The sequence below is a fragment of the Myodes glareolus genome, chromosome 9, assembly GCF_982192425.1.
Source record: "Myodes glareolus chromosome 9, mMyoGla1.1, whole genome shotgun sequence".
NCBI classification, from domain to species: Eukaryota; Metazoa; Chordata; class Mammalia; order Rodentia; family Cricetidae; genus Myodes; species Myodes glareolus.
In genome coordinates, this window is record NC_142034.1 from 66520938 (window position 1) to 66543441 (window position 22504).

At 46.8% G+C, this 22504-nt stretch overlaps 2 protein-coding genes across 3 annotated transcripts in view; both read right to left on the reverse strand.

Moving 5' to 3' along the window:
* Positions 1–211: 211 nt before the first annotated feature.
* Larp1 (La ribonucleoprotein 1, translational regulator) lies at positions 212–17108 on the reverse strand. 2 transcript variants are annotated; one of them, XM_085694972.2, is made up of 15 exons: positions 16980–17108; positions 16697–16903; positions 16434–16597; positions 15090–15234; positions 12934–13108; positions 12654–12823; positions 10703–11095; positions 9688–9811; positions 9387–9592; positions 8872–8978; positions 7982–8133; positions 6533–6677; positions 5044–5153; positions 4810–4937; positions 212–3685 (listed from the first exon to the last, which is right to left on the reverse strand). In XM_085694972.2, the coding sequence occupies exons 2-15, from the start codon at positions 16781–16783 to the stop codon at positions 3479–3481; spliced, it is 2313 nt and encodes a 770-aa protein (XP_085551098.2). In that variant the 5' UTR covers positions 16784–16903; positions 16980–17108; the 3' UTR covers positions 212–3478. The 2 variants fall into 2 exon arrangements, with proteins under 2 accessions (XP_085551098.2, XP_087766743.1); XM_087910617.1 differs by lacking the exons at positions 16434–16597; positions 16697–16903; positions 16980–17108.
* Positions 17109–17643: 535 nt separating this feature from the next.
* LOC148120957 (la-related protein 1-like) overlaps positions 17644–22504 on the reverse strand; it is a 31754-nt gene continuing 26893 nt past the window's right edge. The window contains exons 2-4 of the mRNA XM_087909581.1: positions 19159–19220; positions 18890–18955; positions 17644–17874 (exon numbers count right to left, since the gene is read on the reverse strand). Coding sequence (XP_087765707.1) covers positions 17644–17874; positions 18890–18955; positions 19159–19220 — 359 coding nt within the window. The remainder of the gene's footprint in view (positions 17875–18889; positions 18956–19158; positions 19221–22504) is intronic.

A 22504-nucleotide genomic window follows, 5' to 3' on the forward strand; every position in this document is an offset into this window, starting at 1 on the left:
TTATCACCCACCTCACCCACTCACCCACCCACCTGACAGTAAGAAACTCAAAAAAAAAAAAAAAAACAACAACCCCCAAAACAAACAAAAAAACCCTGTACTCATGCAGAATGCAGAGACAGTGTGGGTTTCTTACCTGGGGACACACACCAGGTTGCACTCTGACACCCAATAGCAGTGTTTCAGATGGGAGACCAACGAGTTTGGTTTGTTTTTTCTTTTTTTTTGCCTTTTCAAGTTTTTATTTTTATACATTTTTTTGTATTAAAAAGAAAAGCATAATAATTACCACCAATTACAAAGGACTAGAGCAGGACCAGAATAATGAATGAATCACTTCAGCCTGGGAAGCAGACACTCTCAATAATATTAATGTTATGATACAAGCTCATTCAAGTATTTTACATTTTTTTTGTCCTGTTGAATGTGATATCCTAGCACATGGTAAAGACAATGTACGAGCGTAAGGTGGAACCTTCTCTTAAAAGCCCATGACGAGTTTTCCTCTCCTGTGAGAACTGAGCTGAGAGTTCTCTTCTGCCTCTGGCATCACCATAGCTGGAGAGTGGGGCTGGGGAGTCCAGGGGCCCTTTAACAAGAGAGGTATTCTGGGGCTCCCATCCAAAGAACCAGGTCACCCAAGCCTCCGGTCCACTCCACCATTAGCCTTGTCTTCATACCCTTTCCCTTGCTTCCAGACCTTGCAAGCAGCTTGTTTTCCTTTGTAAATGTCATCAAAAAGGAGTGGGAAAGAGCAACAGAACAAAACCATTTAACAATCTGACACGGGGCTCAGCGCCTCTGTCTGAACCTGGGGTCCAGGCTAGAGCAGGGCCATGCAGCCTTCTCTTCGAGTAGTGCATTTGTTCTGAGGCTCAGAGGGCAGAACACAATTTGCCCCTTGCTGGGCCCAGGCCAATGACCAACCCTGTACAGGCAGAGGATGAAGGAGGTTCAGTTTGGCAGGCTGCCTCTATCTCAGGTCTTGGATCCCATGGGAAGATGGTGATGGGGAAGTGGCTTGCTCTGGTGGCCCCTGCCACTCCTGGAATACTTGTCACAGATACATCGGTCCTAAATTCAAGTGTCTTCAGAAAGTGAAGATGTAAACTACTCTGCAACGTCAACTCCTAACATGTCACAACAAATACACACACACATGCGCGCATGCACGCGCGCACACACACACACACCACACTCCCACCCCTCCTCGGCCTGTGTTGAGATGATAGCCTTGCCTTCCTGCCCCAAAGGGGTTTCCTCCCTCAGAGGGCCTGAGAGGATCAGGAAGATGGCAAACCTAGCCTGGATAGTCTAAATGGGAACAACTTTCCCCCACCCTGGGCCTCAAAGCCCTGAGGTTCTGTGGTACTGGATACAGTACAGGGCTGAGCATGGAAAGGAAAGGGGAAAGGAAAGGAAGCCCACTATTTGGTGAAGGTGTACCATAGGGCAGGTACCAGACTTTGGGGAAGGTCTCAGATCCCATTAGCAAATCCTGTTCCTATACCGTTTGAGATAACTAAGTCACAGGAGCTGACATGGGATTTGCACATACTAAGCACCGGGAGGGCAGAGTGGGTCAGGGCACAAGTTAAATCAACAGGGTACCCAAAGACAGAGGGCAAGTTCTTGCCAGCCTGGGATGCTGTGTCCTAGTCCCAGCCTTTGGGACAACAGAGGAGCTCGAGGAGGATCAAACAAATTTCAATAACTGAGCAAGAAGATTACGCCCCTCCCCTTGCACTGCCTGGATCCCAGTGTGAGGGTGAGCATTCAGCTCCCCCAGCTTGTATGCTCGTTTCTTCATCACCCCCCTCCCTCCAGCTCCTGATGACAGCAGCCTCCAGCCACTCTTCTAGCGTGTGCAGGGCAGCTCAGGCAGACGGTGGCTTAAAAAGAGAAGTCAGGTATACTCTATGTCCGCATATACCTTCCTGCCACAGGACTTCACCGAAAGGCAGGATCCCCCAGCCCTCGGTTCTTCTCACCCCTTGATCCCAGGCAGGGTCAGTTAGAGGGTGGGCAGAGATGGCTTGCTGGGGGTGGTAGGGGTATTAAGATGGGAAGATCACACCAGACCCTTGCAGAATGGCACCTTTCTCCACATTGTGAGATAAACCTCCTCGAGGTTAGACACAGATCTAAGCTGTGGCCATCAGTGGACGTTCACCTCCTTTCCTTGTGGTTGGGGAGACACTCAGGCTGAGGACAAGTATGTGCCAGACAAGACCAACTCTGAAGCAAACTTGGCCTTGGGGTTCCGAGGAAGGGCAGGGTGAGCCTGGTCAGGTGACAGCAAGCGGAACAAGGACAGCGGCAGCAGTGTGCAGACACAGGACATCAGCTTGAGACGATGAAACAGCAGGGGTGTCCTGGGCACAGCTCTGGTTGAGCTGTCCCCAACTCTCTTGCCTCCAGGTGGGAGGCCCCATACATGCAACTCAGTCCCGAGGAAAATTCTAGTTAGTTCAAGCCCAGGGGTATTCCAGGCAGGTGGAGCTCTTCGGAGGCTCGAGGAGGAAAACAGGCATTTGGGCATTAGTTCAGGTTCCCGCTCCACAATAAGGCAACTTTTAAAAAAATATTATTTTCAAAAACAGAACAGAAGAAAAATTCCAAGGAGGGGTAAGACATCACTTTCTATGGATTAGGTAGGCTCTGATTTTTTTGTTATTTTTTTTTATGGTCGATTTTGTCTTTTTTTTTCTTTTTTCTTTTGTTGTTGGTTTTTTTTGTTTTGGGTTTGTTTTTGGTTTTTTTGTTTGTTTGTTTGTTTTGTTTTATTTTCCCAAGGATGGAAAGGTCAGACGAAAAATAAAATAAATCATCTTTCAATAGTCTCTTCTGGTGTGAGCAGCGTCTCTGGGCTGGGGAGGGGGGAGGGCAGGAGAGGCTAAAACTCCCCAACCCCCACTCCGAGATCCTTTGGTTTCCTTCCCCCAGAGGTGGCAGAAGGGTATGCGGAACAGCAGGGGACACGGTGATGGCAAACCCCAGTTGATCAAGGGGCTGGTGCTTCTGGGGCTCATGGGCACCGCCAGAGTCTTCTGGTGGGCTGCATAGTTGGCTTGAGGGGAGCGGGAAGAGGCAGGGACACAGGTCGGCTAACAGCCGCAAGAAAGGGCTGAAGAGTGATTTTGGTAATCCAGACAAACTATCAATAATTTAAAACTTGATATATATATATGTATGTATATATATATATATATATATATAAAAAATCTCCCCCTTCCCCTCCCCCCTTAGAAGTTAAGATGGAAGTCATGGAGACAGGAGGGGAAGGGGGGACTTGGAGGCTCCTGCCCAGGGGCACCACTAATAGCCCAAATGGTGTACACTGCTACTTAGTGCAAAGGCCTATTCTAGTAACTCCAGGCCTGTTCCTTCTCTGTTCACTCTTCTGGGACTGGGCACCCCCATGGATCCTCGCCCACCCCACCCCTTCTATCCCAAACCCCAGGGGGCTTCTGGGCATTCACTTTCCCAAAGTCAGTGTGTCCAAGTGCTGGCTTGTCCATTTGGCATCTTCCCGAGTAGCCTGGCCAGTAGGTGTCGTAGGGGGTTGGCAGATCCCAGTGGCAGGCCTGCTGGAAGACTGGGAAGGGCACCGCTTCCTGCCCTCACCGCTGCCTCCTGCTACCACTGGGTGTCGCTTGTGGTTGCCTTCCTCGCCCATGGGGGGCTGTAATAGAGGAGTCACAAGTGGTCAGAGAGAGTACTAGTCACACCACTTTCCAGGACCAATCAGAGGCCTCCTTTCCATGGACCTCTGAATGTAGACAATGTTTGGTTTACAAATGAAGTAGGGCTCATCCTGTCCTTTCATGCTGCACTACCAGAAATAAGGTTAACTGACCAAACAGATCAAGTAATTTGTCAAAGACCTCCTATATTTAGGCCTATATTCTAAAGACCAGGTTTTGATCCTACAAATTATTTGTCCCCTTCTTTGAAGGGGTCTCTTACTTAAGAAATGATCTGTGTGGCATGTGGCATACAGCATGGTGCATGTATTTGCTCCACAGGGCCACATACACTGGGACTGTCTTACTCCAGCCCTACTAAGCCCACAAGTCAACAATGAAGACTGTCTGCCCTAACTAAAGGTCACCAAAAGTACCCAGCTACCTACAGGTTCTCTGAACATACTCTCCTCCCCCAAGAGTGGGTAAGAACACAAGCCCAGAACAGTGGGCTCACTAGTCTGAGCACTGCAAACAGTATCAGTTGAAAAATAACTGACGGCTATTGCTGCTACTTACTTACACCTACCACTTTCTGCTCAAAGTTCTCAAGAGAACAACAGAGAGTGCTACATTATAAACTTTGGTTAAAGTCTTTTTTGTCTTCTTTGGTGATGGTCAGCCAACCCCGGGCCTTGACTGCTGCTAAACATGTACCTTACCACTGAGGTACACTCCCAGCACCCCTTAGCACAAGTACCAATCATGAGTCACTTAAGCTGACTTTAAAGGCAGCCTTTGATATTCAGAAGCAATACCCAGACTCACCACAGGATGGCACTGTTCCAAACAATGGAGAACTGGACATTAATTTACAAATTTCTGAACTTTCCCCGAAGGAACAAGTACATTTTATCAGGGTAGCTGGTCCTGGTCCTGACACAAGCTAGCAGTAGCGGGCCTGGGAAGCAGGTGGGCTGTGACACGAAGGGAAGGACAACAAGAGGGAGGCTGGGAACCAACAACTCTAGCGAGCACCTGCTGTCCACTCTCACCATGACCTCACAAGAGGGAGCAGCTCTTTACAGGACAATTAGGAGCCAGAAGAGAAGCTTTCACTCACGTCCACTCGGAAGTCTTCTAGACGTCGGAATTTGCCGAGGTATTCTTGCAGTTTGGGGTCAATGTCCAAATTTTTGGCTTTGGAATATTTCAAGAAGGCCCAGAACTTCTCTAATCCATAGAGCTGGCCTGTGAAGAAAGGCAGAGGTGGGGAGCTGGGCTGAGATGAAGGGAGAGGTGGGGCCTTAACACAACAAGATCCAGGAGGGTTCACGCAGCTCTAACAGATTCTTACCAGCCTCATAGTCCTTCACAGTCTCCTCCTGGAAATCCTTGAATATGTCCAGTCGGAACTTCTTCTCCAGACCATAACTGTAATATCGAAAAAGGCACTCCAAACCGTATCTGTGGAGGACAAAAGCTAGTGAGCTTGGCACAATGCCGCACACTGTAGCATGGGGTGGTGGTGGTGGTGGTACAGCACACACCTTGCTGGCCTAGCAAAGGAATTCTGGAACAGTTATGATAGTGAACTATCTATCCTAGACCGGAAACATGGCAGGCCCACACAAAAATCTCCAGCAGCGCACTAACACCAGCCCTGAAGAGTCACAGTGTTCAATCTGCCAAGGCTCAGTCAATTCTGCCCACCACATCCTACACTCACAGTGACCGGCTTGCTGTCTCTAACTACTGCTTTCTGTTCCAAAAGCAGGAAGAGTAGCCCCAACAGACTTACAGTCTATGAAGTCAAAATTATTTCCTGTCTATCTGTTCACAGGAACACGTGCCCATCCCTGTACCAGCTCTCTGAACCACACCAATTAGCAGGTTTCTTTATTTGTTTCAGTCAGAAAGTTTACCACTAGAAAGGCAATACCAAAGAAATGAACAAAAATACAAATTCATTTCTTACAGGCACACAAAACTGTCAAAAGCTATTACGGAATAGCCTTTTTGCACACTGTGAAGATGTGTCTTTGTCAAGGCACCTTCTGATTGGTTTAATAAAAAAGCTGAATGGCCGGCAGCCAGGCAGGAAGTACAGGTGGGACAGCAAGACACAGAGGATGCTGGAAGAAGGGCGGCGTCTGAGGAGTTGCAAGCAGTCACAGAGAGAAAAAGCAAGATGAAGGTGTTGAAAGAAGTTACCACCACATGGCAGAGGGTAGATAATAAATATGGGTTTACCTAAAATGTAACAGTTAGACAGTAACAAGCCTGAGCTATTGGTTGAGCATTTAATTAATAAGTCTCTGAGTGGCTATTTGGGAGTAGCTGCTGGGACACAAAGAAACTCTGCTTACTCACAGAAGCACTATTAAGCAAAACACAAACTTCTAAATAAATGGTTCAGAAAAATTCTGTTACTGTTACAGTGGGCTTATATTATTAAAAGTTCCCACTGAAATTCACTGAATGGGGGGGGTGGCATGGCACACATCACAGGACTACACAGAAACTCTTGTCTTGGTGGAGGGGGAGAAAAAAAAATTCAGTGAATGACTGGCCACATTTACAAACACTGTGTGTTTCACAGTGCTTTTGACAGGAGTCAAGAGCCTACCCTATGTGCTAAGGCATCCTTGGCCTCATTTAGATAGATCTGCTTGTGGCATAAAGGCAAAACTGAGGAAAGCAGGGAGCCAAGGGGTAATAAGGAGACCTGTATGCACAAACACACCACATAACCTTTAAAGCTCTGAAATTTGAGTATGTAAATACCTTATTCATCTTTAAATTTCCAATTTCAGCACTGGTAGCTGACTCACTGGCCCACTCACCGGTAGCCTTCTTTGGCATCCTCCAGTGCCAGCTGCTTGAACTCCTCATACATCTTTTTATTGAAGTGATCTCGGAGGAAGAACGACCAAAAGCGGAAAAGGGTGTTCATCTCCTGAGACTGGCCAATACCCAAGCGCTTCCGCTCTGATGGGAAAGACAGGAGAGGAGAGTCAGGCCAGACTGCCCTTTGTTCACTCAGAACTGCCTATTCCACAGGCCTTGGCAGCACTGGCCTCTGACCTGGTCATCTGCCAAGCTCTGAGTCTCACCTGCTATCACTTTGAGCACTGGTTCTCAACTTTCCTAATGCTGCAACCCTTTAATACAATTCTTCATGTTGTAGTGATCCCAAATCACTTTTCAACAAAGTAAAACTAGTATTGACAAGTATAGCATGCTAACATAAAAGTATACCCATAGGAGAGATGGCTCAGCAGATAAGAGCATTGGCTGCTCTTGTAGAGGACCTGAGTGTGATTCCCAGCACCCAGATGGTGGCTCACAACATCTGAAACTCTAGTTTTAAGAGATTCAGCACCCTCTTCTAGACTCCAAGGGCACCAGGTATGCACGTGTTACAGACATACACGTGTGTAAAATATTCATATACATAAAATACAGCACTTGGGAGATGGAGACAGCAGTTCAAGTTGGTTAGAAAGACTGGCCTGGGGGCTGGAGAAATGGCTCAGTGGTTAAGAGCACTGCCTGCCCTTCCAGAGGTCCCAAGTTCAGTTCCCAGCAACCACATGGCGGCTCACAACCATCTGTAATGACATCTAGTGCCCTCTTCTGGCCTGCAGGCATATACGCAGGCAGAATACCAAGAACACTGTATACATAATAAATAAATATATTTTAAAAAAATTTAAAAAAAGATAAAAATACATCTTAAAACATATACAGGAGCTAGAGAGATGGTTTAATGGTTGGGAACACTGGCTGTTCTTTCAGAGGACCTGAGTGTTGATCCCAGTAACCACAGTTCCAGGGGATCCAACCCTTAAACATGCATACAGGAAAAACACTCATACACACAAAATAAAAAGATTTGAAAGAAAGAGAGAAAGAAAGAAAAGATAGATAGATAGATAGATAGATAGATAGATAGATCGATCGATCCCTAGAGCATAACAGGCAGCCAGGATAGTCAAATCTATGAGATTCAGGTTCAAGTGAGAAGGGTCTTCAAAAATAGGTGGATCCTGACTCAAAAAAATATTTAAAAAGAAAAACACTACAAAACCTCTACCATAGAGTGAGATGTAGCAATAAAGCTAGCTACAGAGGATCTGAATAAACACCATGAGCATCAAAAACAAGGCGGGGAAGGGAGGGGAGGGGAGGGAAAAGTAGACTGCTGCCTGCCCTGCCCCTCCAGCCTTTATACTCTGGGGCACTGGATCAGTCCCTAACCATTGCCAGGGACTAGGCTAGCCCTAACTTACCATTAAGGCAGCGCCTCCGATACTTGTGGTAGACGTGTTGTGTGAAGCCATTTTCCTTTAGCAGCTCATGGGAAGGATGCTGGAACTTGGGTAATGACTGAGGGGTACAGCCATAGCTGCCAACTGCAGGTGTTCCTTCGGAAGGGCTGGAGCTATAGAAGTCACAAGAATGATGGCACCACCAGGCACAAATTTCCCACTTAGCCCCACTCCTAAGTTTAGGAGAGGTCCTTCTGACCTACCAGCCAAGACACAGTCTTGTACTGTACTAGCTTTAAACTATAGCCACCAGCTGTAAGTTACCTTGGGAGAGTTCTGTGAGGACTTGGGACACTGGTTCGGGGTGGCAGAGATCTATCAATGCCAAAGGACCTCACAGTATTATACTTTCCTTAAATCCTTACCCATGTCTAGTGTTCACCATCTCTGTGGGAAGCCAAGCACATAGACTGGTGACTCCCAGACCTTACTTTAAAAAAGATTTGGCAAAAGTAAATTTAAAAAGTGTCTGGGCCCTACACTGAGTAGCTGAGTCACTGAACTGTGGTACCGGGGACGGAACCCAGTCTCGTCATGACAATGTGTTTTTACAATCAGATATGGTGGCAGTGTATGGTGGTATACCATGCCGTTAATCTCAGCAACAGAGAGGCAGAATCTCGTGAGCAGGTGGATCTCTATGAACTCAAGGCCAGGCTGATCTACATAACTAAGTTCCAGGCCAGTGAGGGCTGCACAGTTAAGACCCTACCTTAAAATAAAATGAAAGAACAAAACATAAAGAAGCATCCAGTTCTCAGGCCTTGGGCTACGCTTCCCACATGGCTGCGTGGATTTAGATTCAGGCGGTGAGTGCCCCAAAGGCAGCCAGACAGGCCTGGCCATAGTACCTAATAGAAGCAGTCCTGGGCCTGTGCTCCCGGGAATCCATCACCCAACCCACATGACTTTCCAAGGGGGGGTTCGAGCTGTGTCTTGTCTTCCTTTTTCGAGGCATCTGTAAAGATGAAACCAGAACCGGTTATCTACACATCTACAATTATGACGTACACCAAGCAGTTCTTAGTATACAAGTGGTATAAAAGCATTTTCTTATTTTGGTACAACTGGAGGTTGAACACAAGGCTTTGCGCACTAAAACAGGGCTATAACCCCAACCAGTGAGCTATAACTCCAACACTACAAAGGCGTTTTCTGATTATCTCACCGGTGAGGTGGAAGAGCAGGGAGACGTGACTGAGGCCTCACATCTGGTCTGCCCTCCTCAGTCTCTGCAGACCATGCCTATACTCAAGTTTACTTTGTGAGCTCTCACCTGAGGATGCTGCCTGAGCGGATCCTGGCCCTTTGTTGGCTCAGACAAGGCAGAAAAGCAGGCAGGACTCCACCCAGCTGAAGTACCTACCTTGGCATCTAGGGTCCGTCCTTCTTTCACCACTGGGTAAAACCGTGATGTCTGACTAGAGTCTTTGAGCTGAGGGGTCCGGGGTGTGCGTGGGGTCCTGGCATTTCGATAGTTTGGCGACTCTGGGACAGTGGTTGGTAGAGAACGGGCAATGGTGGAGGGCTCAGGAGCACCAAACAGCTTGTTGGCCAGGGCATCAGTAGGAACTGCAGAGGCAGAATGGGGTCAATGTGCAGGGAAATCTCTGGCTAGGGCTTAATGCCTCTCACTCACACTGGGCTTCTGGTGCCCATCCCCTCACCTTGTTGGAACCGAGGTGGTCCAGGAGGAACCTCCTGGTTGGGATCCACAGGAGGCTCGGGGGTCAGAGTGTCAAATTGCTCCCGACTAATCATATTCACTTTCTTGAAGTTCTCGACTTCTTGCTGTAGATGTGAGGTAGATGGGGAAGCTTTTAGTCAGGAAGATGCTCTGGCTGGCTCAGAATCAAGATTGGCAGAAAACTGGTGAGGAGAGCTTCCCTGTCTACACACAGAATTCTAGTCTCCATCACCATCCCTTAGCCCAGGTACCTTGGCACGAGGGTACTGATTTCAAAGAGGTCAATGCTAACCTTTTTCCTCTCCCCAGACATCAGACTGCTCTTACACTTCCTGAGTCTTCCAACAACTGTGTGGACAGTGCCAGCTGATATTCAGCTCTACATCACTACTTGTTCATTACACAAACTCACCATTAGGCCCACCCAGTACCAAACACAGCCACTCCAAAACTGACAAAAATATCTCCTCTGCAAGAGCCTCTCTTTCTCCATTTTCCTAAAAAGTATTCCTAAAAAGACTTGCCCCACCTCACTCCCCGACAGGGTTTCTCTGTATAACAGCCCTGGTTGTCATGGAACCAGCTCTTTAGACCAGGCTGGCCTCAAATTCACAAAGAGCCACCTGTCTCTGCCTCCCAAGGGCTGGGATTAAAGGCACACACCATCACCACCTGGCCTAAAAACTTTTTTTTATGTATCTGATTACTTAAGACTAGAGATAACATTGAAATTTTTACTTTATCTTCCACAAGAGTCTAGCCTATCGTGTGACATCAAAATGAATGGTTAGCTAGGAGTGTTAGTCACCTCTGTTTACACTGTACACATACATATTTCCTCTTGTCACAGTAGCAATCATCAATCTTCCCCTTATACATAAAGACAAAAGGCTATAATGAAGGTACCTGCCCAAAGTCACATGGCCAATCAACCTTCCTCTTCTCCATGTTACAAGAACCTCAGGCCCTTGTCCAAAGCTATGCTTGAGTCTCACCTTGATCTGTGAATACTCAGGCTCAAACTTCTCAGTCCATAGATCTTGCTCATAGTAGAAGAGCCCATCATTAATGACCTTGGCCAACTCAGCACTCATCTTGGCACGAGAAGTGTGGTTGCCTGTGCGGTCCCCCCCAGGGTGCCGACGCATGTAAGGTGGTGTTTGAGTGACAATGAGTATCTTGTTGACATCCCGGTCATCAATCTCATAATCAGAGTCCTCATCGGACCAGGCAGTGAAGGTATTCTTCCGCCCATCCATCTGTTCCATCTCCTCGTCAAACAGGAAGTCTAGTTCTTCTTGCTCATCCTGATCCTTTGACATCAGCTGCTGAGAGGGAAGGTGCTGAGGCAGAGAAGTTGGATGGGAGAACCTGGGCTCTTCTGACTTCTGAAATAGAGACAGACACCAAAGGAGAATGACTTGGCATTGACACGAGTCTTTGGACCAAATTTTCTAACTGCCCAGGAGGCTCTCTGGTCTCTCAGTACAGAAACATCACAACTGTAACCTTGGCGACACCAGCAAATAACAGGTACCCTTTCTGGATTCAGCTTCATAAAGGAGCCCAGTTCCTCTACTCAGTTATACGGTCATTCACAAACAATTGTCTCTGTTTACCTTCAGAGCCTACACACTGACTGTTGAAGCAGACACAAAACACAGCTGAACCTTCCATCATGTCTACTTAATACCTTGGCAGACAGAAAGTTTCGGGAAAATAGCCTTGTTTCAGTACCTTCACTACTTAGACTGGATCCCAGTCACAGCAGAGAAGCAAAAGTATGATGAGTGAGCACCCATCCAATAGTACCAGGCTCTGTATGAAAGCCCGAATGGGCAAGACCTTGTATTTAGGAACTTCACAGCTCAGCAGGAGAAAGTGAACCAGCAGTCATTGTAGATTAGTTCAGCAAAGGCTCTAAATAGGTCTAGCAAGCAAAAGAAGGGTGCTGAACCAGAGAGAGTTGAGTGTGGTTAGGAAAAGCTTCCAGGAACAGACCACTAGAGGACACAGGCAGGAACAGAGAGGGCTAGGCAGAAAAGACAGCATGTGCCAAAGGCAAGGTGAAACATTTCAGTGGTGACAGACACCAGAAGTAGGTCTCCCACACAGTACACATCCAAGAGGCAGTTCTCTGATGGGACAAGCACTTCCCACAGAAACTCCAAACCATGTCTTTTAAGGTTTAAGATATGCTATGCAGGAGAAATGGAGTTACCCCCCCTCCCATCTTTCCATCCAGAGCCTGGACCTTGGAAGGTGCTTATCTACTCAACAATGTCTCTCTTGGCTGAAGCTAAGAACAATGAGACAGTCTGAGAATGAGCAGACAGGAGAAGGAAAGAAGATGAGACAGCCAGCCATAGTGGCAAGCACATACAGAAGGACAGAATCATATAGAAGACAAGTCCAAGATCAACCCTGAGGCCACTTCACAAGGCCCAGAACAAAGGTTCCCCAAGGAGGGAGTTGAAGTTGCAGAGTAGAGGAGATAAATCTGGTGCCTGGAAAGAAGGCAGTGATCTCCCTGTGGTCAACACACATACTGCTTTCCTCTTTCTAGGGTAGTTGACTCTGACTTTCTTCATCCTAAGACAGAAACTGAGACCTTGATACAAGCACCAACTTCCCAAAGTCACTAGCCATCACTGCAGGACTTGCACTCCTCTCCACGAACTCTAAGGCCAGAGGGACTTAGATACAGAAGACCAAAGACAGATTTGGGCAAAAGGCCCTGGAAACAAAAAATGAATAGTTACAAACAAGAAGCCTAGGTCACAGCTGTGTGGTCTTCTGTCAAAAGTCACACATGAATCGAGTAGGATATTTTAAGAGGAGTCCCCAAAGAATAGAAACAGGCTGCGTCAGTATTTCTACACCAGAAAATCCAGGGCACCTAGGTTTTCAACTTAGACCCTCAGAAGTAAGCCAGGCTTGACCCACCTTGGGGCGTGCTGGGGAGGGACGGGGCCTTTTCTTCACTTCAATCCAGCTCTCAGAATCCAGGTCTGGGAGGCTGGCAGACAGGCCCTTGGGAAGCGTCTTCAGGTTGCTGACCTCCTCTGTTTTGGTTGGCACTGGGGTAACAGCACGGGGAGAGCCAGGTGCTGACTCTGGAGGGAGGAAAAGCAGGGCTTCATCATCCTAGGCCTTTCCAAGGCAGTCCTGCGGCGACTCCACACTGGAGGATAAGAAGGTAACTAGCCACCACTGGGACACCTACCAGTCTCCTTCTGGTAGTGCTGACGGGGAACAAACTCTGGGCAGTTGAGAAGCTGAGAGAAATCTGTTTGTGAGTAGTCCACTATTGGTGGACCAGGAAGTGGCCACTTCTCAGGTTGTTCCCTCCTGCGAACTTTCTCCTCAACGATCTCTACTACCGTGCTGTCCTTTAGAGCCTGCAGAGGAGGAGCGACAGGAATGAAGAGGACCACCTACGGCAAATAGAGATCTGGAGACAACCAGGTCCCTAAACACCTGCTTTAGGCCAGCAGCAGTAGTAAATATCTGGCCACATCTTACCTGACTGACAGGCACATAAAAGGTACAAACATGAAAATCAAAGTTATTCACCAAGTCTGCAAGTTAACGTCTAGAAATCCAGACAACACCTGCACAAAGGAGACCAATGTCTAAGACTGAAGCAAAGGCTGTTCACAGTGACTGTCACAGGAAAAGCACCTGCCACCATGATGGTCATTTAAATCCTAAGACAAGAATAGGTCAAGGCAACTACCATTCTTTTATTTGAATTTTGAGAAAACCTGAGATCAATATAATACAACTGTTGTTAAGAGGCACATGACAAATTATTATGGGTTGTTATCTCTGGGTACAAAAGTGAAGACTACATTTCTTCTCTTTCTTTCTTCTGAGACAGGGCTTCTCTGTGCAGCCCAGACTATCTTGGAACTCAATTTGTAGATCAATATGGCATCAAATTCAAGAGATCCTCCTGCCTCTGCCTCTCAAGTGCTGGCACTAAAGGTGTGCACCTTTAGTGATTTTCTATGCGAGCTCTTGAAATCTTTCAAGGGAAAGAAAGAAAGGGAAAACTCAATATGTGGTAACATTGTCATTACAGTCTAGGGAAGAGGAACAGAGATATTGTGGGTGGGAATGCAGAAGATTCACTTCTAGAAAAGGTTATACACTGTCTTTAAAATTAGTTTGCATTCACCTTTGGATCAGTCACCCTACTTCTAGAAATCTATGCCAAAGACCAAAAAAAAAAAACAAAAAACAAAAAAACAAAACAAACAAACAAAAAAAAAGCCAGGCGGTGGTGGTGCATGCCTTTAATTCCAGCACTTGAGAGGCAGAAGCAGGCAGATCTCTGATTTCAAGGCCAGTCTGGTCTACAAGAGCTAGTTCCAGGACATGCTTCAAAGTTACAGAGAAACCCTGTCTCAAACCCCCCCCCCCCGAGAGAGAGAGAGAGAGAGAGAGAGAGAGAGAGAGAGAGAGAGAGAGAGAGAGAGAGAGAGAGACAACAACAAAAAAATCATATAGTGCTAAAGAGAAAAGTCCTGAATCATACCGGTTACCTTTAAAGGATCTAGGGAACCAACTCAAGAGTTCTATAAGTTGTTCCTAGATCTGTCCTTCCTGTTCTACCTCTTGGTAAGTGAACAACTAACTGATACATAGTGTCTCCTCCAACTAGTTAAGCAAAGGTTGACTGAGAGGACTAGAATACTGCTACTTTGCAGCCCCTAAGGAAATTGTCTCTGCAATAACCAAAGCAGTTTTTATCTCAGGACATAGATTGTCACATGTCACCCAAAAGAAGACACTAGTCATTTAAAGCCCCAATTCTCATGCCTCTAGAAGAGAACACGAAGCTACCCAAACTCAGGACTCAGATGGGTATGTGGGATGATGCCTCTGTGCCACTGGACCTGCAGTCTTGTATAGGAGACAGGGACTAATTTACCCAACAAATAAAGAGCAAGAGAAGAACCAAAGGGTTGAGGCAGATGCAAGTGAACACACAGATCTGATCTGGACTCTGATCTCTACAAATCATTTTTAACAACGTTTGGCAGCAATTAGGGAAAATCTGAAACGGGGTTTCTGGTAATTAAATAATTGTCAATATTTGTAGGTGTGATAGTGATACTGTGGCTACTGAAATGCTAGATTTTCTAGGAAGACCTGAAAGGTATATATGGAAAAGCAGAAGAGGGGTATGCATTTAAGACCAGCTGTCATTGACTTGTGCTGTAGCTGGTGCTGGTGAAGTATTCACTGTACTATGATGGCCCCTTGGGACTCAGTAGATGCAGTTAGTAGGGGTTCTTCCAGAGTTCATCCCATCAACTCAGGACTCACAGGACAACCTTATTTTCCCACCCTAACCCCTGGGAAAAGACATACCGCAAAGATGAGTGAAATGTCAGTGGTTAGGGCCTGTACACGGTGAAAGGAAGCAATAAGGGTGATGGGAAGGAAACCATCAGCATCCATTTTCCGTCTCAGGAAGAAGTCTCGCTCTAAATTGTCCACGCTGAAGTAGTATTCACTAAGTAGGGAAAAAAAAGCATCACTGAGGGCTATGGGCCTTCCCTGCTTCCTACCCACCCCAGCAACCTCACGTCTCTGGCATTCTCACTCCTTTCCTGCAGTACAGCTTAAAGCGGAGGCTCTCAACCTGTGAGTCACAACCCCTTTTTTTGGGGGGTGGGGGTGTCAAACAATTTGACCCTTTCAGAAGAGTCACTTAAGACTATCAGAAAACAAATATTTACATTATGATTCCTAGCAGTAGGAAAATTACATTTAGGAAGTAACAACAAAAATGATTTTATGGTTGAGGGTTACCACACCATGAGGAACTCTATTAAAGGGTCGCAGCGTGAGGAATATTGAGAACCCCTAGAGTAGGGCTGAAAAGAAATGATGCCCTGCTACTCTGAGTCAAATCACACACACTCACACACACACACACACACACACACACACACACACACACACACACACACACACACACAGAGTTTCTCTGTAGCTTTGGAGTCTGTCCTGGAACTAGCTCTTGTAGACTAGGCTGGCCTCGAACTCAAAGATACGCCTGATTCTTCCTACCAAGTGCTGGAATTAATGGCGTGCACCACCACCACCCAGCCAAATCACCCTTTCTGTATTTCAGCTATCACAGGGTGAGCCCAACAAACGAATCCTTTGAAACTCAGTTCCAACCAACACTGTTCTGTCCCCTAAAACACTAACCCCTACACTGCCTGTTTCCCTGTATAAGATATCCTCTGTTCTGAGCCAGCACGTTAGTATGAATAGGGGCATAAAAGATTTATATAAAAACAGCTTTAATCCTGTGCTTTGTTATTTACTGTGACTTTGGAGGAATTACTGGCCTGCCTGTTCCCCTATAAAATAGGGACAGGAGTTCATAGGACTCCAGTATGCAAAAGTTAGAGCCTGCAATCACTTGGCAAAGAGCCTGACCACAGTGACAGTTAAAGGACACGCTTGCCAGCATCCACCATGCTACTGATGGGCTGCTTTGTGACTAGAGGAGTACAGAAGGGAACCAGGCTGCTCACCTTTCCTTAAGGTAAATGTGGTTTTAGGTCTGTAATGAACAGAATTCTGTGAAAGCAGAAAAGTACTCTTTCACAGTTTAAATAGGGCTACTACAACTACCGCTCACTTAGACCTTGTTCTAGGCCCCATTCCAGCATAGACCAGAAGAGCCTTCACACTCACATCTGGCGCTTGATATAGTCCTTGAGCAGCTCCTGGTCCACATTGTAAATCTCAGTGCTGCTGAGATTGTCAAAGTAGTAGGTGATGTTGTTCATGTACTTGGGGGTGCGGGGGCCCCTCTGTACCATCAAATTTTCGGTAGCCAAACTGGTAGTCAAAGTGGGCTACAGGAGAAATGGGCATCATTAGAGAGAGAAGATTCCCGCCTACTACCCCTGCTGCACTCCCTTGGACATCCGGGAGCCCGAAGAGGCTTCACGTACTTCGAGTACCACCCCGTCCTCGGCCCCGTCCACGACCACGCCCCCGTCCACGGCCACGGAAGGAAGCCCGCGCCCCGCCAGCCCCATCACTCTTCACACTCGATGTCTCATCCTGGTCATGCCAGGCAGGCTCTGGTTTGGTCTCTGGTTGCCAGGCTGGGGTGGGTGGGGCCACAGATACAGGCATGTAGGTGACAGGTTCAGATCCTGTGGTGAGAAGGAGCACAAGGTGAAACTGGGTGTATCCTCCTAATGCAGGCTCTCCATAGCAGGCAGGGCATACCTTTGATCTCCCCTCGGCTAGTAGGTGTGTGTCTTGGCTCCTGCGGACGAGTGGGACGTGAGGCCAATTTCTCTCTCGGTACTTCAGGCTTCATGTCTATTTGCAACGGAACCCACTTGTGTTTGTTCCCTGAGGGACAGCATGGGCATGTGAGAGAGGCATGGCAGGCCCCTCCTACATGGCTTTTCCCCCCCCTTCCCCCAAAGTTTTGGCCCCAAACTATCCATCTGTATCCATAGGCACATTCTTTCCAAACAGTGTGCCTCTTTTTAATCTCTAAAATAAGGAGGCCGGTGTTTTCAGTCTAAGAACAACTTTCTGGAGCCAGACACCCGCCTGTACTAACTTTCCAGGCTCCCTTTACACATGTGTCATGTCACTGAGAATTGTGAAGGACCAGTTTAGGTGGAATGGGCAGGAGTCAAGGAGCCATTGTGGATGGAGAGAGGTTGCTGTGCTGAAGTGAGAATGAGAATGAGTCAGGGTTGGCCTGTGGGTCTGAGAGAAAGCAGTCAAGCCTGTATCATTTCAGCGAGCTTGAGAAACTCTTAGAGCAATGTAAAAGTCCATTTAAGAGTAGATGTTCTAAGGCTTGAAACACAGCCGTTCCAAGCAGTGAGTCACCTCCTGGCCTCAAGACCCTCCAGCAGCACCCAGACTTATGTCATTTAAAAGCTCTGTCAGCCACACCTCCCACGTCCTGCCCAAGCAGGAACTTACCTTTCTTCTTCTGCCCGCCTCGCTGGCAGTCGTCATCCCCATTCTTTTCCTCCCCTGATTCATCTGACTTTGTTTTCGGACTCTCTTTACTATCACTTCCATCTCCTTTCTCCTGCTCCTTCATGTCTTTCTTGGGTGGCAGCTTACGGGCAGGCTGAGGCTTGTGGGACTGTGGCTGCAGTAGGCAAGGGAGAGAGTGAATACTAGAGCCTCCTGGGCTGAAAAAGGACACCTGCTCACTGGGAAGGTGTTAAGGTAGGCCACACTGCATACATCCCAAGGCCTAGTTTTCATGACAAGACATGGCCACATGTGCCATGAAGTAGGAGGAACAATTCATTTTTCTAGCCTACCCAAATCTGTGGGGTGGAAGAGATGCTGACCCTAGCTTGTCTGTACCACCTTACAGTAAGGATATGACCCACTGAGATGGTCACTAGCTCAGAACAAACGTACTGAGAGAAACAGAACTGACCAAGAGTCTCTTCGGCTAGGGTCTAGGGGAGCTACATACACTTTCCCAATCTGGAGTCCATGCTTGATCTGATCCCCTCATCACTCAGAAAATCCTGGCACCATAAAGGAAAATTATGGACTTTAGAAAACCACAACAGCTGTCTCCTAATTTACTGAACCACCAAGAGCTACTAACTTCTGGGGATCAGATCGCTGGAAGGCAAAGAGGAAATGAACAGTGCCTGGCAGATCATGAAACTAGGTAAAGGATCGCATGATGAATTACCATTCCTAATTATTTGATTGCTGCCCACCTTTTAAACTTTTTTTATATGCATTGGTGTTTTGCCTGTGTAAGGGTGTCCAGTCAGCTGTGAGGCATCGTGTGGGTGCTGGCAATTGAACCTGGGTCCTCTAGGAGAATGGTCAGTGTTCCTAACCGCTGAGCCATTCCTCCAGCTGCCCTCCTTATATAACCAGTCTCTGTTTGTTTGTTCAGATAGGAAGGAGGGTGTGTGCCCCGGGTCCTATGTTATCCAGATTGGCCTTGACCTCTTGGACTGACAGTCATCCTTCTTTTGAGTATTTGGGACTACAGAAGTACACTATAATGTCCTGCCAACTGCTACTCTTCAAAACTCAGGAAAGGCAAGACTTATGGCTCTTGGACAAAAGTCATCTGAGTTTATAAAGACAGCATCTGAACCTGTCTGTCAGACCCTCCCCACACTTACCTGCACACTCTTGTGGGCTATCTCTCCAGGTGTAGGCCAGTTGATTGCATCTCCAAAGTCACCAACCTGCAAGGCACAGTCTATGAAGGCCCCAGAGTTACTCTACCTTGGTCATTTAGCCCCGCACCTAAGCTCTAGTTTCTCTTGAGAGATTTGGACCACTTGTACACTCAAGACACCAAGCACAGGTACCCAGAAAGACGGGTCAGAAGTGCTTACAAGAAGAGGAAGAGGAATCACCCACAAGTATCACTCACCCTGCTCCTTACCTTGCTGCCCTTGCGCTGTTTAGGAGCAGCTGCCCTCACTACCTTGGCTGGAGCAGAAGGTTCTGTGGGAACAAGAAAAGCAAACAGCTTTTTAGAGCCTGTGTCACCACCATGCCCATCCGATCATGTACTTGCAGGTTCCCAGAGGAGCCATTGAAGAGAGGGCAAGAACTTGTGCTGAAAGCTCTGTTGCCCCTGGGAGCCCTACTGAGGTGGGAAAGCCCTTAGAGTCCAAGTCTGTATTTCTTATGAGATGCCAACTGTGGCTTGAGGCCCATGGTTAAATCTGCATTCTAACTCAGGCCTCCAAAACTATTGCAAAATCTATAAGGAAAAGAAATCAAACCTTCTATAAATTTCTGCATGAACAGAGAAAGGGAAGCTGAAGACATATAAGTAAACAAATCCAGGGCCATACCAAGCAAGGTTTGCTTTGTCCTCACTAACCTATAGTTGAGGCAAGAACCAGCTTCTCTGTCCCTAAAGAAAACATACACTCCACTTTGACTTTACAGTTATGTCTATTTGGACAGCATCTCACAGTATAGCCCTTACTGTTTTGGAACTGGCCATGCAGACCAGGCTGTTGAACTCAGAGACTCCCCCTGCCTTTGCCTCCCAAGCACACCATCAGGCCTAGCCAGTTCCATTTTTTAAATTTAACCCCAGCAATACAAGCGAGACAAAAAGGTTATGCACAATTTCAGTTCTAACAGTACTAAAATCACCAAATTAAGTCTGTCTACTTCACAACAGTCATTAAAATATAATGGTCTTCAATTATGTGAAGATGAACACAATCAAAGTCACAAATTAAATGTTTTCTATAAAACAAATAAGAACGGGAACATTCACACATCCACAGGGCAAACTCTGGAAGGATGTGTGTTAGAAAATGAAGAGTGTATCTACAAAGACAAAGATGACTTTTAAAGAACACAATGTGCGATGTCTTTTCTAAAGAAGTGGCTCTGGTTAGTTTGCTCCCATATACGCGAACACACGCACTTTCCCAACACAGTTCTGGAAGCCAAGGGTCTCTCCTTCTTCTAGAGATCCATGGGATTCGGTTCATCCACTTACCTACTCTGCCATTCCAGGTCAGGAACTGTGCCAGCCTCCAAGCACAGAAATCTGCCCAGTTGGTCTCACAAGAAGGTTCTTCATCAGACCAAGTCCTTTAATGAGCAGAAAGTGTCCTTGCCCAATTCCTAACTGGGAGGCCAATGCATTTTTGGCTTCTGGCCCATTACGAGTGCCACTGTCCCTAATGGTAGGTAGATACCTGCCTTCTGGTAGCTGGGGTTGTAGAACCCAGCCCATAGTACCCTCACTCTCCAGTGCTGAGAAGCAGAATACTAGAAAATCTCCACTGTAAGAAAACCACTGTCCAGTGACCCACAGGTTGACCCATATAAGCTACCTACAATCTTCACCTGTGCCGAGTGTGGTGACATATGACTTTAATGTCAACACTTCAGAGACAGATACAGGAGGATCTCTCAGAATTTAAGGCCAGTCTAGTCTAGATAACAAGTTCTAGAATATCCAAAGATACACAAAGTGATACTGTTACAAAAAGAATAAAGATCTTCACCTGCTTCAGTCCAGGGCCAGGCTAGTGCCCACTGAGCCAGAGCTGGGATAACAGCTATTGGGCATGGCTAGTGATAAAGCTTACGTAACAGGGAGTACATGAGAACTAGGAGTGAGGTATACTGAAGGTGTATTTGAAAAGGGGCAAAAGTTTTCAAGACACTTTTTAAGGTTTTTGGTCTGGGTGAATGCACCTACCCAGAAGATGAAAACTTAACTCCAAGCTGTTTTCTGATTTCCACAAGCACGCCATGGAGCTCCCGTTCCCGCAAATAAATAAATGTTTGTTTGTTTAAAGGAAGGGTCTTGCTATGCATCCCAAAGCAGCCTCAAAGTTCCATCAATCCTCCTGCCCCAGACTGCCAAGTGGTGAAATTCCAGATGTATGCCCCACTGCCTAATTTTTTTTTAAACTCTCAAAACTGAGCAGTACTGCTGGGATCACCCTGAGATCTCAGCAGAACCAGATCCCAGACTACAAGCTGTCTCCAGTACAGAGAGGAAGCCTGTAAAACTCTGTTCACTGCTGTCTGGGCATCCACCTGAGGGATAAGGGGAAAAGTGACCTTACACTTTCCTGGATCACACAGAACAGTCTTAAATCGGTCTTATGTGAAGTCTGTTAGAAAGTTCTGTCCCCAGAAGGCTTACCAAGAGGATCTATGGTGTCCTATTTTTCTCCTGCTCCTAACTAGAGCCTCAGACTGACTCCAACAAGTCTCAGAGTTGGGGAGGAGAAACTGAATGAGACCCCAGGAAATCCCTCAATGTTCTCATGAGCTGCCACCAGTGCTCTTTGAGAAATGGAACGAGAACTAGGCAATATTATATTGCATTTGACCTCAATCATACATTCATCATCCTTTGCCCCCACCAGCCACCCACAGGCATACATGTATGTACGTACATGTGTACAGGGGTTAGGTGGCAACAACAGACAAAATACTGGTCCAGCAGGACTTGACACCTAAAATCATTTCCAATGAAAAACAACTCTTTTGTGCTGATGCTGATACTGTGTTATCCTGCATCAAACCAAGTCAGCTCTCCGATCTTTGCCTTCTAAAACCTGCACTTGCCACCACCAAACCAAGACAAGCTCAGAACATACCGTCACTTATACAAGAAAACAGCTCTATATAAGACAGATCTAATCCCACTGTTTGCAGATAGGAAATATGTAGAGGATTTTCATAGAACCAGCTAAGGACTAGAAGGCTTTATTCTTTTGCAAAGGCTCCTATCTGCCTATGAGGAACCCTATGGGTTCCCAGAGATCCACTGCCAGTAAAAGGTCCCTTCTTTCTGTTATTTACGGCTCTTCCTTATTTTTCCCAACTAGTTAACATAGTCTGGGACCAGAGAAGAGCGATCAGTGTGACATGGTAGGCCCAGGCCCTAGCACAGCTTCCTCCTCAATAATTAGAAGCTACAGGGTACATAGAAATCACCTTTTGTCTCAGATGACCAGGTCCAGACAAGTACCGAGTCAACTCTAGGGAAGTAGTGGTATGTGTGCGTTGGGTTAAACACAAAGCACACAAGGCTGGTCAGTCAGATGGCTCAGTGGATAAAGGTGCTCACTACCACACCTGACACCTCAGTTTGATCCCCAGGACCCATTTTTTTTTTTTTTTTTTTTTTTTGGCTAGCGGCGGGTGTCTTTTGAGGCAGGGTTTCTCTGCACAGCCCTGGAACAGGCTCGCCTCAAACTGGAAGAGATTTGCCTGCCTCTGCCTCCTGAGTGCTA